The sequence below is a fragment of the Cricetulus griseus genome, chromosome 9, assembly GCF_003668045.3.
Source record: "Cricetulus griseus strain 17A/GY chromosome 9, alternate assembly CriGri-PICRH-1.0, whole genome shotgun sequence".
NCBI classification, from domain to species: domain Eukaryota; kingdom Metazoa; phylum Chordata; class Mammalia; order Rodentia; family Cricetidae; genus Cricetulus; species Cricetulus griseus.
The window spans coordinates 21,216,762-21,233,110 of record NC_048602.1 but is presented as its reverse complement, the minus strand read 5'-3'; the positions used below and the strand labels follow the sequence as shown (position 1 = coordinate 21,233,110).

Genomic DNA, 16,349 nt, shown 5'->3' with positions numbered 1-16,349 from the left:
GCTAGAGGACGCTCGCCCTGAATAGTTGCCCATCGCTCCTTCCCCGCGCCTCTTTCCTCCCTGACCCACTCGGGGTGTTTCTTTTTGGCCCTCTGACCCTGGTTGTCTTTGGGGATCCCTCCCCGCTCCGCATTTCCCTGTGACTGTCTCTGGGAACCTCTCCCTGCTGGGCGGCTCCCCGCGTCTCTGTCTCCCGGGGCATCTGGACCCTCCTCGGTGTGTCCCCGTGCCCGGCCCCCTCTCTGGGGTTTCTCCTCCTCTGTCTCCCCGGGACTGTATCTCCCAGTCCGTGTTTCCATCTCCATCTCCGAGGGCCTACCCCCTCGGCGTCCCCCTACGACTATATCTGGTTGTGGGGGTCTTTCTTGGCTCTGCATCTCTCCGTGACTCTGTCTCGGGGAGTCTCTCGTGTCTCCCTGTGACTCTCTATCTGGGTGAGGGCTTCTCCCGACTCTGTCTCCCTGGGATGTCCCATGCACACCCCCTCCCAAGTTTGCTCTGTTTCGTTCCTCCCCCGCGCCCCCACAGTGCGCCCCGCAGTGCGCCCCGCGGTGCGCCTTTCTGGCAGCTCTGGCACTCCAACGGGTCCCTTTTGCAGGAAGCCGTTCGCACGCAGGTCATGGGGAACCCTGGCCCGCCAGAGGCTGTCGAGCTCAGTGCACTCTGGGACTTCGAGTTGAAGCCCTCGTACAGGCTATTCTTGGGAAGCCACACAGAACTACTTCTCCCGGCGTGCCCTGTGCGTCGGACTGGCCGCGGCGTTGGCGCTGTTGTCGGTTAGCACCCCCCCTTCTTTGCGGTTTTGCTTAGCTCCAGGTTGGGTCGGGATTCCAGAAGGTGCAGGGGAGGTGGAGGAATCCGAGTCAACCCCCAAGCACCCTTCGCTGAACGCAGAGTTCCCTGCCACCCCGCAAAGCCACCTCTAGGTGGCCATGGTTCTCTCGGGCGACGGATGGAAGGTACTAGGGTTAGGGTTAGCTTCTTCCCCTGCGGCTTTTCCAAGTTAAGACACCAGATGACTGCTCGCTACAGCTGTGTTTAGTTATTTTAGGGTGGGGGGAGGGCTCCGGGGGTCAAGACGGGGTTTCAATGTGTAACAGCCCTGGCTGTCCTGGAACTTGCTTTGTAGAACAGGCTGGACTCGAACTCACAGAGATCCGCCAGCCTCTGTCTCCCTAATGCTGGGGTTAAAAGGCGTGGGTCACCGTCCGGTTTGTGTTTTGTTTTGTTTTTAAATAGGGGCTTGGACACCTTTAATCCCAGACAGACTCAGGAGGAGCTCTGTGAGTATCGTGTCAGCCTGATCTACATAGCATCGGCCAGAGCTACACAATGAGACTCTTGTCTGATTAATAAATAAAGCAAATAAACAAGTGAATAAATGGATCTCATGTATTTCTGGCTGGCTTTAAACTGGCTAGGTAGTGGAGGATTTCCTTGAACGCCTGGGCTTACTGCCTCCACCTCCCCAAGAGCAGGAATGCTTACTACGGCCTGGGCGCTCAGGTACTGGGTTCTAAACCGAGGACCTAGCACCGACTGATCCACACCCACAACCCTCTAGCTCTTCTTTCTGGTGCTTTCCAGAAGGTATTCTAAACCCGGTTGGGGGAAGGAGTGGGTGTGGCGCCCTCCTGAGAAGAGGGATTCGTGCAGATAGGTCTTGGTAAACACTGAAAAAAAAAAAAAAAAAGACTTTTTTTTTTTCCTCGAGCCATTAAGTGCGTGTCCTAACTGTCCCTACCCCCCGCGTACTTCCGGTTAGGTCTCTAACCTGGCACAAAAGGCTAACTGAAGTGCCTATTTAACATATCAAAGCAGACCTGGCCTCGGCTCCAGGTTCTCCCCGCACCCTTCAGTCCCTGCTTGTTACAGAGTCTGACAGGGCGGCGTACACCAACCCTACCCTAAACTTCTCCAGCCCAGGGGCTGGGTTGAGCTTGCTCCAGTTGCCCTTCCCTATATAAGCCAGCTATTTTGGTTATCCGGCCCTTTACGCTCCTGGCATCTTGGTCTCTTGGCTCTCCCCTCCCCGCTCCCCTCACGTGGCCCAGCTCAGGGTCATGTTCACTCTGGACTCTCCCAGATGTCCCTGCTTCTGGCTGTGCTCTCCCTTTTATCTACAATAAACCTTGTCTGCCACCATACCTAGGAGCGTCATGCCCTTCCTTTTGCCTTTTTTTCATTCACTTACAAACTTTTTGCAATATTTTCCAAGTCGCTTTTGTCTGGTACAGCTGCAACACAAAACAAAAAAGGGATTGTATGATCCTGGAATTTTTAAAAAATTATTTCTTTGTTTGGTTTTATGTGCATTGGTGATTTCCCGGTGTAAGGGCGTCAGACACCTGCAACTGGAGTTATTAGCAGTTGTGAGCTGCCATGTGGGTGCTGGTAGTTGAACTTGGGACCTCTGGAAGAGAAGCCAGTGCTCTGAACCACAGAGCCATCTCTCCAGCCCAATCTTGAAATATAGATATGTGTGTGTTTTATGTCTGTGATACCTTATTCAGTGGATTTCACCAGGGAGGGGCAGGATCAGACTTGGATGAGATGGGTTCCTCTGGAGCAAGGGTTTTCTTTTTTTTTTTTTTTTTTTTTCTTTTTTCTTTTTTTTTTTTTGAACCAGTTTCCTGGTATAGCTGTGGCTGTCCTGGAACTATCTCTGTAGACCAGGCTGGCCTTGAACTCAGAGATCTGCCCACCTCTGCCTCCCAAGTACTCTCATTAAAAGCAAGTGCAACCATGCCCAGCTTGAACATTGTATTTTTAAATTTTAATTTGTATTTTATGTGCATTGGTGTGAAGGTGTCAGATCTCCTGGAACTGAAGTTACAGACAATTGTGAGCTCCCATGTGAGTGCTTGGGATTGAACCCGGGTCCTCTGGAAGAGCAGCCAGTGCTCCTAACCGCTGAGCCATCTCTCCAGCCTGAGCATTGTATTTTTAAGACTTATTTTTATTTGTGTGTGTGGCTTTGGAGGCCAGAGGACGTCAGTAGCTTTAACCTCTGAGCTATCTCTCATGAAATCATGTTCATGGTTTTCCCAGCCAATCTTCCTGGTTTTGTCCCTTTTTAAAGATTATGAAACGTCTATATATGTCTGTAGGCTGGAGGCCAGAAAAGGGCATTGTGTCACCTTCCTCCACTGAGACAGGAAGCCAGCAAGCCTCAGTGATCCTCTCTGCGCCCCCCACCTCAGAGGCAGGGGTGTTGCATGAATCTGAGGGGATGCTTAGCCTGGTCCCTGGGTACTGGGATTCCAGGGGATGCTCAGCCTGGTCCCTGGGTACTGGGATTCCAGGGGATGCTCAGCCTGGTCCCTGGGTACTGAGATTCCAGGGGATGCTCAGCCTGGTCCCTGGGTACTGGGATTCCAGGGGATGCTCAGCCTGGTCCCTGGGTACAGGGATTCCAGGGGATGCTCAGCCTGGTCCCTGGGTACTGAGATTCCAGGGGATGCTCAGCCTGGTCCCTGGGTACTGGGATTCCAGGGGATGCTCAGCCTGGTCCCTGGGTACTGGGATTCCAGGGGATGCTCAGCCTGGTCCCTGGGTACTGGGATTCAAAGCCTGATGCTGAAGCATGTGCTCTTTTAACCATCCTCTGAGCTCTGTCTCTCTCTTAGATTTAAAAACTAACTTGGAAATCTAACAGGCTGTGGTATATAGCTCAGTTGGTGAAGTGTTAGCCTAGCATGTGCCGAGCTCTGGATTCAGTCCTCAGAGCTGCATAAATGGGGTGTGGTGGCTCATACCAGTATTCCCAACGTTGGAGGTGTGAGGCAGGCCTTGAATTCAGCCTAGGTTACGAGAGACTCTCTTAAAAGGGAAAAAACCCTTGGCCACTGTTTTCTGATAAGGCCAAGGCTCTTAGTCTCAGCCCCCTTCCAAGAATCTGGGTCTCCAACCCTCTCTTGGAGCCCTCTCCACCCACCTACCCACACCACCACCCCCCACACGCCCGTGATAAATAAATCGTTGAGTCTTCCTGTTATCTTTATATTGAGAGTTTTAAAAAAAGAACATTATGGGTGTGGGGGGGTGGGAAGGGATGATTGACAGTAGGAGCTAGAGGAACCTAAAGCTCCAGAAAATTAACAAAAATAAAATATATATTTATACATTTATAATATATATATATATATATACCAAGTAATGCACGTGAGTTCCAGAGAAGCAAGCAGCAGCAGCAGCAAGAAGCAACTAACACACAGACCCAGGTGTGTGTGCAGCACACACAAGCCATCCCAACCCTGACGGTGGCGCCCCTCCCCCAAGGGAAAGATTGTTAAGAAGAGTCCCTCTTGAATGAGGCTACACAACTGGTAGCACGCCTGTGAAATGTCAGCACCTGGGAGTTGAAGATCAAGGGCAGCATCAGCTCCATAGTTAAGTTAGCTTGGGCTGTATGAGACACTCTCAAAAGCTTAAAAAAAAAAAAAAAGAATCAAGCAAACAAAAAAATCCTTCATTTTGTATTTGCCTTCATGTTCAGGAAAAAATAAAAATAAAAGAGGCTAATAACGCCTTTAAGGTCCACAGAGGCCCTTTTCTTGGCCATGCTAAAGCAGGCCATGTTATTTTTAACACTGAGCCAGGAGGGCCACCAATACCGTCCCCCTCAGAAATACTTCAGAGTTGTCTTTAAGACCGTGTGGGTATTTTTGGTGGGTTTTTGTTTTGTATGGTTTTTTTGTTTGTTTGTTTTTAGATAACACAGAGAATTCAGCAAAAGGCATCGTCTAACCTTCCCTTCATCCAGGAGAGCAGCGGGGTTTTCAGGAAGCCTGGCAAAAAAAGAAAAAATTCTGGAGCCAATTTTAGGCAAAGCTGAGTGACAGGTAGGTAGAGACAGAAGCTCTCTGCTGGCTGCCGGAATTATTGACCTTCCAGGGTTTTGTTTTGTTTTTTGTTTTTTTTGTTTTTTTTGTTTTGGTTTTGACCTTAAAAGAGAGGTGCATCGCCTTTAACACACACACATACTAAGGCACAGCTAAGGCAGGCAGGCAGGCAAGCAGACATGCTTTGGCAATGAGGGCCCCCCCTAAAGAGGCCCGTGGGGGTGAAGAACTGCAAAGGATTGTGGGATGTGTGGGGCCAGCACCTTTGAGGGGTGAGGGAGAGAAAGCAAGAATTCTGAGGGCTCCCTGGCAAACAGGCAGGGGACAAAACCAACAGGAAAACAGTAAAAGATGGGAATAGGAAAGAGGCAAAGCCAGAGCTGTTGGGGACAGACAGCTCAGGGGCAAAACAGGATCTGGGCAGGGGGAACAGGAAGAGGAAAAGGAAGGCGGGGAAGGAAGAGAAAGAAGGAAAGAGAACAATGAGTCAGGAAGAATATATAAGGAGGAAGAGGAAATGGGAGGTAAGGAGGAGGAAACAGGACTGCACCAGAAATTTGGGTAATAAGATGAAAAGGCTGCAAGAAGGGACTGGGGGGTCGGGGGGGGTCGAGCGGGAGGGGAGCCCCTTGTTGGCCTTAGACCTTGACAAACACCAGGCGGGTGGAGTACACCAGGTCAGACACATAAGCCAGCAGGTTGATGCCCGTCAGGATGGCCACCGCCAGGCGGCGGTCCCAGAAGCACACAGAGTGGGGCGTGTGTGTATAAGTGCAGCTTGCATCCGACGCACGCCGGGGGTAGCCGTTGTACCTCTGGTCGAATTGGTAGAGGGGCCAGAGGACAATGGCAGTGGCATACAAGAGGACAGAGACTAAGGCCAGGCCCGACAGGAAGGTGGGGAACGGGATGGGCAACATGTTGGTACAGTCTCCCAGGTTGAGCAGGATGGTCACCGCCGCCAGGATGAAGCAGATGGCATAGACGGCCACACACCACTCCAGCGCCGGCTTGTGCTGGTACAGGAACGGTTCGCTGATGAAGGCAAAGATGATACAGGCTACAAAGGTCTCAAACACTTTGAGCAGCCCCGGCACGGTGGCCATGTAGCCGGTGATCTCACCAGGCCTTGCGCGAGTCCAGGCCACCTCGGTAGCATAGGCCAAACAAGCGACGCAGGAGAAGGTGGTGGCGACGATGGCGTAGTCCCGGCTGCGTCCGTGAGCCATGAACTGCACGTAGGTGGTGGGGTAGATGATGGAAGATGACAGGCAGAAGAGAGCCGCGTAGCAGGCGAAGGTGATGGGGAAGTTTCGCCATGACAAGGGGAATCGGGCCTGGAGCCCGCCTAATTCCACAATCAGGATGACGAGGGTCACAGCAAAGCAGAAACACCAGGTGAACATGGCCCAGTTCCCCATGGGCCCAGTCCAAGCATTCACACTGGCCACCATCGAGAAAGCCACACAGGTGGATATTAGCTGCAGGAGGCGGAGGAGGCCCAGGGGCTGGGTCAGTGCCCGAGGGGACCCCACGATGGTGGATGACGATGATGTCGTTGTCGTTGTGATGGTTGTGCGGGTTACTGACACCGGCATGGCTGAGAAAAACAAAAGCATTTTGATAAGGTCTCATACTCAGGCCCTCATCTGTCTTGGAACAAATTACCTTGAATTCTGAAAAGGGTATGCCCCAGAATATGGAATTTGTTAGCCAGTTGGTGGCGGCGCACGCCTTTAATCCCAGCACTGAGGAGGCAGAGGCAGGTGGATCTCTGTGAGTTTGAGGCCAGCCTGGTCTACAGAGTTCCAGGAGAGGCTCCAAAACTAGAGAGACTCTGTCTCAAAGAGAAAGGGGGAGGGAGGGAGGAAAAAGACCCAGCAACAAAAAGATCATGGTCTAAGATCCTGCCTGTTATATCACTTCCTGTGTGACCTAGGGCTTTATACCCCAGGCCCTATGAACAAAAAGTTCCCCCTTTTACCCCACAGCAACTCAGTCATCGCTGTTTCTCCACAGCCAAGGCTCCAACTTCCTCATACTCTAGGCCCTACGGGGTTCTCCCCCCTCCTTTTAACAAAGGGTTTCTCTGTGTTACAGCCCTGGCTGTCCTGGAACTCACTCTGTAGACCAGGCTGGCCTCGAACTCACAGAGATCTGCCTGCCTCTGCCTCCCCAGTGCTGGAACTAAAGGCGAGCGCCACCAACACCCAGCAAAAAGATTTCTTTGATGTAAGAGCAACCTAGACATTGGCAGCCCCTACACATCCAAAATTCCAAGGTCCATTCCAGCTCCCACAGCTAAGCAGACCACTCGCTGGACCTCATCTAAGCAGACCACTCGCTGGACCTCCATCCTTCAACTCACTCCTCTCCCCGGAGATCTCTGATCTGGAACGTCAAGCTTTTTTTTTTGTTTTTTTTTTTTACCTCCTTTCAAGTTTATCCAGCCTGCCCCTAATCCTCCTTCAGACACAGGAAAATAAAGCAGAGACAGCCCAGTTTCCTCTATCCTATTATCGAGCCTATCACTTCCTATAGGGACTCAGCCAACAGGTTCCTCAAGTTCAGGAAAATTCAGCTCCCTCCACTCCCCCTGTTCTGTGGCCCAGCTCCAGCCACCGAAATATCTGATTTCCAGGCCAGTCATGCAGGATGGACCTCAGGGCAGGCCTCTCTGCCTCCTTATGTCCTGTGAGCCAGACCTAGGATGGGGGTAGAAGGGCTACCATCTTTTTTTTTTTTTTTCCACTGACAAACCACAGCTTCTATTTCCTTGTCCTAGAGACTGGGAACTGGGACCAGATGCCAGGGCCCTCCTCAGGATGCAAACCGTTATGACCTCTCAACTGATGCTTCCCCAAAACATGAGGAGGTGGTTCCCAGACCCAGGGAAATAAAACTTCCTTATATCTAGGATCAGTTCTGCAGTTTTTTTCCTGATTGCTGGAGGGAGGGGAGAGGCTCACATGGCTCAAAAGAGCTACAGAGACCAGGGCCTAGTAGATGGCTCAGTTGGTAAAGGAACTTGTAAGGATTCAGGCACTGTGTGCTGGCCTGCCTGTTACCTGGCAAAATGCACTCAGGCAGTACCCTGGTCAGTCCAGGGTCCCATGACTGCCTACTCTGCAAAGGACCCCTTTAAAATCCAGATACCCTCCCCCCCAGGGGGCTGGAGAGATGGCTCAGAGGTTAAGAGCACTGGCTGCTCTTCCAGAGGTCCTGAGTTCAATTCCCAGCAACCACATGGTGGCTCACAACCATCCGTTATGAGACGTAGTGCTCTCTTCTGGTGTGCAGAGACCTAGTGCTCTCTTCTGGTGTGCAGATATACACGGAAGCAGAATGTTGTATACATAATAAATAAATAAAAATCTTAAAAAAAAAAAAAAAGGACAGATACCCCACCACCACTTCCAGCTCTCCCTGCCCTCTCCCACTCTCTTTCCTACTGTTCCCCTGGGGGCAGACAGGACTTTTCCTGTCTCCCTCTTCTCTTCTGTCCTCTCTCTGTCTCTCTGTGTCTCTTTTTACCGCTGTTCTCTTTCCTCCCCCTCCCTCCCCTTTCTAATAAAACCCCTCACTTAAGCCCTGTCTTTCTGGCATGTTTATTCTCTACCTCGGTCACCCTCGCCTGCCTGCTGTGGAATCCCCGAAAGGTTCCCCACAAGCTTTATCAGAACAGAACTTGCAACAGAGCATGCCAAACCTGAGTTCAAACCCCCTCCCCCCAGACCCACACGGTGGACAGAACCGAATTCTGCAAACTGTCCTCTGACCTCCATACACTTGCCACAGGGTACCCGCTCACTCTCTCTCTCTCTCTCTCTCTCTCTCTCTCTCTCTCTCTCTCTCTCACACACACACACACACACACACACACACACAAAGATAATTACATGTTAGAAAGAAGAAAGATCATAGGAACTTCCAAAGCTTAGGAAACCTACTCAGAAAGTACAAGGTTATGGCAAGGGGCCTCACTACAAGAATATAAGAACACTGAGCAATTAAGAGAATGGGCTGGGGTGTGTGTGTGGGAGTGGATATTTCATTTAGCCAGAGGTGAGGGTGGGGTGTGGGGGTGGGGGTGCATGCCTTTAATACCAGGAGTCGAAGGCAAAGACAGGTGGATCTCTGAGTTCGAGGCCAGCCTTGTCAATAGAGCGAATTCCAGATGGGCAGAGCTATACAGAGAAACGCTCTTGCGCGGGGGTGGGGGGGTGGGAGTGGGGGTTCGCAGAAGGCTCTAATCGAGCCGTATGCTCCAGGAACGTATCTTTCACGGTGTTCTTTTCAGTGACGCCCATGCCCTGCAAGTATCCCAGTGAACTCACTGGCTCAACAAGCTGCACTTCGGTTACCAGTGTTACCAGTTTATTTGGTTTGTCTTTTTTTTTTGGTTGTGGAGACAGGGTTTCTCTGTATAGCCCTGGCTGTCTAGGAACTCGCTCTGTCGGCCATCTGGCCTCAAAATCACAGAGATCCGCCTGCCTCTGCCTTCCCAGTGCTGCGGCGCCAGCCACCACCGCGGGGCGGTGTGTCTGATCAATTATAATTTATGTTATGAGATGAGCGTAGGTTTTTCATAACTTTCCCCAGGAAAAGTCGTGCTAAGGTCAGGCCCATGGAAAGACAAAGGGTCAGGCTTTAACCTCTGGAAGCTCACACTGTCCCAGAACAGCTCCCAGAGTACACGGGAGCCAGCTCCCGGATACAACCTCTTGGGCACATAGATAACTGAATCTATCCTCTGGAACCCTACCAGGTCCCTCCTGTATCGGGATCTAGGAATCCAGGCACCATTCCCCCTCCTCTCTCACACCCAGAGATCCAGGCCTCCTGGATCTAGTTAGATCTAGTTAGTTAGTATTCCTGGCCAGCCTCCCGTAGTCAGACCCAGCAATCACCAGCCCTCCCATCCTAGAAAGTTCAGGTTCTAGGCAGTCTGTTCAAGAACTTGGAAACAGGGCCAATTAGCGTACTCACCTGCGGTCTTCACTGAACCCAGGAAGGAGAAAGATCCCGCTGCGAAGGCGGAGAAGGTGGCGCACCTGGGAAAGGCCGATCAGAAGCCCTGGGAAGGAGGAGGAGGAGGAGGAGAAGGAAAAAGGCAATCAGGGCGGAACTCACAAAGACCTCCCCTTGCAGCACCCTGTCCTAGACGCCACAGCCGGGACCTGTCTCTCAGTGGGGACGCATTCTTGGCGGCGAGTCCTGGGGCGAGGTCTCCGAGGTTACCCCGAGGAAGCACCGCCCCTCTCCTCCCTCCCCGAGGACTTGCCGCGTGGGCGGGGTGGAAGCAAAAGTGGACAAAGGGCCGGGCCAGGGCCCGCTAGGGGCGTGAGTGATGCTAACCTAGCCCCAGCCGCGCAGTCGGCGGCGGAGGGAGATCCCTGGGCGGTGGTTGTCGGGGCGGGAGGCCCAGCCTGGCCTGGCGTCTCGGCTCCTTATAAGGACTTTAAGTCGGCTCAGCCAGGGCAATGTGGCAGGGACCAAGAGGTGGTGCCAAGAGCCCCTCCAGGCCCACTCGGAGGCTGCCCGCCCCTCTCCAGGTCACCTTTGCTGGGGACTGGGTGTTCGTGGAGGGGGTGGGGGTGGCGGGGCATCCAGGGTGCTGGGAGGAGGCGGGAGGGTCTGGTTTGTGGTTCCTTGGAAAGTGTGAGCTAGGAGCCAAGCAGAACCGACTCCCACAAGTTGCCCTCTGACCTCCACACGTGTCCTATGGTAAGTGTTTGCCCCACCCACTGCAAAGTAAATATATTTAAAAAATCTATTTTCAGCCGGGCGAGGTGGCGCAAGCCTTTAATACCAGCACTCAGGGTGAGTTCGAGATCAGCCTGGTCTTCAAGAGCTAGGTAGGTCCAGCACAGTCTCCAAAGACACAGAGAAACCCTGTCTGGAACACCCCCCCCCCAAAAAAAATCCCTCTATTTTCAGCCAACTCTTGCAAAGTAGCCCTCACTAGCCTGGAGCTTGCTATGTAAGTGGTACTGGCCTTGAACTCACAGAGATCCGCATGCCTCTGTCTCCCAAGTGCTGAGATTATTTATTTATTTATTTATTTGTTTGTTTATTATAGAGTTCTGAGCCCCTCCAAGAATGGAATGGAGTCTAGCCTCGTATAGTAGGGCTGTATTCCCAGAACCCCGGTAGAGGCAGGATTGGAAATCCAGAGCTTCCTGTAGCCATAGACTTAAGGCAAATATCAAAAAAAAAAAAAAAAAAAAGTAGGGGAAGAATGGGGGGGTCGGGGTAGGTGGAGTATTTGAGTAGCATGTGCAGGTTCTGAGGTACCGGGTTTAACCCCCAATACAGGGTGGGGATGCGGTTAGGGGAATGAAACTCTCTGAGTAAGATCAGACCGGAACTCTTAAAACTCCTCAAAATCGCCCTCGAGGACACGTTGCCTCCTTGGCTCCAGGCTAGAAAACTCATGCTACACTGGAATTAGGTACACACAGGAAATGTAGTTTTCCAGATCAGTGCTAGGACCCCCCACGGTGCACCTGGTAGATGGCACAGGAAGGCAGAAACTTAGGTCCCCCTGGGGGGTCGATTAACGGGAATCGGGAACTAGCTCCACACCCAGCACCATAAAAAGTGGGCTACTGATCATCTTTAATCCCAATACTCAGGAGGCAGAGGCAAGCGGATCTCTGCGAGTTCAGGGCCAGCAAGGTCTCCTCCACAAGTTCCAGGACAACCAAGTCTATACATGAAGAGACCCTGCCTTTAAAAAAAAAAAAAAAGTAGGCTACTATCCCGCCATAAACACTAGGCGGGAAGAACATAAATCCTTGGGTCTGGAGAGAAAGTTGTTTAGGAAAGGAAGAGAAAGGGAGACCCTAAGAGAGATTGCCTGTCCAGAGGCATCTCCAGCATCTTTTGAAGTCACAGCTCAGGAATGCTCGAAGACCTTAGCCGGGCAAGGGAACGCCCCTTGAGCTTCCTCCTAGATCTAGTTCCACTCTCCGGGCCACACCCAGCACCCCTTCTACCATCCCCCCGTTAGCTACACTCCTGAGGTCATCCATCACTCCCCAGACTCTGGCACAGCCCGGATCAGACTCCCGGCCACGCCCCACACCAGCGGTGGGCACAGGCTTAATTCCACAGGGCTCCCCAGCTCCCCCTACACTCCAGCTGCCCGTATAGGGCCTGTGGAAGGAAGTTCAGACCAAGCAAGGACTTCTCCCCTCCTGAGCATCTCTCGCATCCAAGCGCCCCATCTCCCCTCAGATTCAGGCATCTCCATCTCTCCACGTCCTCAAACCCAAGAGTCCAGATCCCAGCCGCACCCGCCTCCTTCAGTCAAATTCAGAGTCCAAATCCCCCCCTCCCTCAGAACAAATTCAGACCCCCTTCCCTTCTCCTGATTAAGCCCCAAATCCAGCCCTCGTCGCCCAAGACCCATCTTAAGTCCCAATCCCAGGCCTGTTAGGTCAGACCTAGGAGTCTCCAATGCCTTCTTCTCTTTACCATGTAAGAAGACCTGTATGAGCTCAGAGAGTTCTGGCCCAAACGGAGTGTTTCTAGGGCCCCAGACATCCGAATCCCTGCACCCTTCGCTTTCTAGACGCAAGGATCTTGGACACCACCCCTTCCCTTCGGGGTCCCTGGCAGTCTCACCTCTCCAGACAGTGGCGTCTGCAGCAGAAACAAGAGCGACAGCTGCAGACCAGAAGGGTCTTAGGGCTGGGTGGGGTTGGCCAGAGGAGCAGCATGCGAGGGCGGGGCTGAGGGCGGGGTTTGGGCGTGGCTGGGGCGGTGAAAAGGTACTTTCCCTCCGTTTGGGTTATCCCTGCTCGGCCCCCAAGGCGGGGCTGGTGTCACACCACGCCCCTCTCAAGGCTGGCCTGTCGTGGCTCTCTAGCCCAACCAGGGAGGGGGTGCAGGGCTGAGGTCACCGTTGCCGTGGAGACAAAACAGGAAGACACAGCAGCTGGCGACGCGGGGGCTCCCAGGGGCTATCCTCCCTGACATAAGTCTAGAAAGCAATCTCCAGGGTAGGTCCGAGAATGCCGTTGCCGTAGAAACCTACATGTTTACGGTTTGTTTTAGACGGAGTCCCCCCCACCCCTATCGGGTCCCCACGCCTAGTCTTACCCCTCATTCAATTCTCCCTCTCCGTGCTCCTGTCCTTGTCTATCTGATTCCCCAACGCTGACCCGGTTTAAAAAATAAAAATAAAAAGATCTTACACACCCAGGGCTAGGGTCTTGTCTACCTGAAAAAGAGGAACTTGGGGTTCCAGGCCTTGATCTTTTAGGAATTCTGAGCAAGCAACCTTCAGTAGCGGCGGGGGGGGGGCACCCCAAAGAACAAAGACTAGATTTTTGTGTTGGGGAGGGGGTCGTCTTCCTAGAGGGGAGTGCGCTGTGTCTCCAATGACACTGTAATTACCTCGGGAGGAGTGCTGGGCCACGTCTCAGAAGATCACAGGCAACGGGGGCAAAAGGGTGATGGGTAGTAGCTAAATTCCTGGAAATCCAGGGGGGTCCCAGATTTCTGAGCCATCAGAGAGAGGACGGTTTTCAGAACAGATGTGGCTGGGGTTTTTTTTGCCGAGCCTCCTGGGTCTAGAAGGGCGAGCTATTTTTGGCTTGCATTCCTGCCTTCAGGACACAGAGGGGGGGACTTTATGAGCACGGGCCTGGAGGCCAGGAGCTCTGGATTCGGGGTTCTACCATATGGGAGGGATACAGTGGACCCGGTTGTGCCGGGGGAGAGGGGGGACAAAGCAGAGGGGAGGGCTTCAGGGTTGTTTTTTTTTTTTTTTTTTTTTGGTCGGAATGGTCGGGACTTGAGGACCTGAAAGGACTGAGCCATAAGGGAAAGTGAGCTGGAAGTCGCAATGCTGAAGGGAGCTGAAGGTCGCGACGCCGGCCCCCAGGGCAGGGCGGGACCCGGGATACCTGGTTCCCTCCCTCCTAGCCGCACTCACTCACCCCGCTCTGCAGCGGTCCCGGGCGCGGCCCTGCTCCGCTGCTGCTGGGCGGGGCCTAGTGGCGGCTGCGGATGCTTGGCTCTTCCCGGAGGCTGCCTCTGGTCGTCTTCCAGAAGGACTAAGGAGGCTTAGCAGAGGCCCAGCCCCAGAGAGCAAGGCGCGAGCGTCGCGAAGGGAGGGGTCCGAAGGGGTCCCGGAGCTCTGAACAGCCAGCAACGTGCCCTACGGAGGAGGGAGGAGCTGGAGGGGGGACCTGGGCGCTTGCTTAGCGCTGTGCTGAAGTGGGGGTGGGGACCAAGGTGTAGGGAGGGAAATGGGTAAGTGAAGAGCTGCTTGCTCACTTTGCATTCCTGGGAAGAGACGCAGAAACGGAAGCTCTTCGTCATCATCGTATGCCCTGCATAAGTGAGGGGTTTAGTTTAGTTTAAACACACACACGTTTACTTATTTTATGTGTTAGATTGCAAATGTGGGAGTCAGTTCTCTCCTTCCACTATGTGGGATCTGGGGACTCAAACTCTGGTTATCATTTTGGTTGGCGAATGCCTCTATCCATTTGAGCTATCTTGTTGGCCTATGGGAGGTATGGCTTTTTTTTAAATTTGTTTTTTAAATATTTATTTGTTTTTATGTGTCGGAGTGTTTTGCCTTCATGTATGTATGTGCACCACGTGCAAACCTGGTCTCAGAGGTCAGAAGAGGGAGTCAGAGCCCCTAGAACTAAAGTTACAGATGGTTGTGAGCCTCGTTGCGGTGTTGGGAATTGAACCCTGGTCCCTCTTCAAGATAAGTGCTCTGAACGGCTAGCCATCTCTTCAGCTGCTAACTTCAGAGGAGTTTTTAATATGTCCAGCATCAGACATTTACACACACACACACACACACACACTCACACAGATTGTAAGCCTCTATAGTCTATAGATAATAGGTTGGGTTTCCCGTAGATTCTATTTAAAAGCTTCCTTAGCCCCACGGGTTCAGGCTTAGTAATATCTCCTCCCCCTTGTAGAAAGTCATTCACACCACCACAACTACAAAGCTGGAGGCATCTCAAGTGGTGTTGGCTTACGCAACTAACCATGTGTATCCTGTGGTAGAAGTGTTTCCTGTACAGAGATGGCTCAGTGGGCCAAGCCAAACTTGATGACCCGGGTTCTACCTCCAGGACCCTTGTGGTAGAAGGAGAGCAGTGATTCCCAAAAGTTTTCCTCTGGCACAGGTCCACAGTGGCATGCATTCCAACATACACATGAATGCATGCGTGCATGCGTGAACGCACTAGCCAACACAGGAAAGCACGCACTCGGGCATGCACGTGTAAAACACACAAACACAAGCCAAAACACCTCAGTGTTAGGGATAGCATGAAAAGACACAAGAACAATCTGAGGTGGATAAGTGTGTGATGCTGAGGACTGAAGGCCCAGCCTCAAACATGCTAGGTGAGCTCTGCATCACTGAGACCTTCCCCAGCCCGGTTTGCAAACATTTGAAGAGTGAGTCACAGGGTGTGATTTCTGGGAAACTCTAGGTTCCCAGGTCTTTATAACCTGGGATCAAGTATGTGCTCCTGGTTCGCTGTTTACCAAACTTTTAGTACAGAACCTACACCCAAATGTCCCCAACCTGTCACTGCTACCCCTTTCCAACAGGCCATGCCTGTATTATAGGAGTTTGACTGCTTTGGGGGTGTTGCTGTATAGGAACAACCACCCTCTAAACTCATACCAACTCCTAAATAAACAGTCCCTTGATCAGAAGCAGTACTGTGTGGTTTAACACGGCCGTGAATGGTGAATAGAGCCATTCATTGTGCTCACACAGGCTGCTTTTGGCAGATGTGCAAAGGGCAAGAAAAGCAAATAACAGGCACAGTTACTTATTCCATGGGGGAAAAAACGTATTGCCCAACCCATGATAAGAGAGGTTCAATGTAGTCCTCAGAAATCTGGGTGTTCGGCTGGCTTTCCTACTACTCTCCGATTCCTTGGGGAGGTGGGGGTCTCAGCAAGTTTTGCTGCTACCAGCAAGGTAGCAAGGTGGGCATTCGTTGATGAGGTAGCTGGCTACAGTTGGTGAGGTGAATCCAGTGTGCTATACCATGACCATTTTTTTCTTAGAAGCTCACTGAGCAAGCATTCTTCTAGAGAAGAGTTGACAAAGAGACACCAAGCAGCCATCTGGTCTACCAGATGACATAATAAAACTCCCTCTAGTAGAGGTGATTATGGGAGAGTTCGTGAGATATAAACTTGAGTTGATTTTCATTCTCACGACTTCTAACACCTACGAAGTTTTTTTTTAAAGATTTTATTTATTTATTATCTATACAACATTCTGCTTCCATATATATATGCACATCAGAAGAGGGCACCAGATCTCATAACAGATGGTTGTGAGCCACCATGTGGTTGCTGGGAATTGAACTCAGGACCTCTGGAAGAGCAGTTGGTGCTCTTAACCTCTGAGCCATCTCTCCAGCCCACACCTACTAAGTTTTATTTTCTCAACTAACAATCAAGTCTTCTCTATCATACAATTCAATGAAAAGATTA

The 16,349-nt window shown here is 51.9% G+C and overlaps 1 protein-coding gene across 5 annotated transcripts; it reads right to left on the bottom strand.

Annotated features, from left to right (window-relative positions):
- Nucleotides 1–4,690: 4,690 nt before the first annotated feature.
- Nucleotides 4,691–13,940, bottom strand: Myadm (myeloid associated differentiation marker). 5 transcript variants are annotated; one of them, XM_027431018.2, is made up of 3 exons: nt 13,796–13,940; nt 9,834–9,921; nt 4,691–6,444 (listed from the first exon to the last, which is right to left on the bottom strand). In XM_027431018.2, the coding sequence occupies exon 3, from the start codon at nt 6,440–6,442 to the stop codon at nt 5,483–5,485; it is 960 nt and encodes a 319-aa protein (XP_027286819.1). In that variant the 5' UTR covers nt 6,443–6,444; nt 9,834–9,921; nt 13,796–13,940; the 3' UTR covers nt 4,691–5,482. The 5 variants fall into 5 exon arrangements, with proteins under 5 accessions (XP_027286819.1, XP_027286818.1, XP_035305242.1 ...); XM_027431017.2 differs by lacking the exon at nt 13,796–13,940 and adding an exon at nt 12,477–12,611; XM_035449351.1 differs by lacking the exon at nt 13,796–13,940 and adding an exon at nt 12,327–12,348.
- Between the last annotated feature and the right edge of the window lie 2,409 nt (nt 13,941–16,349).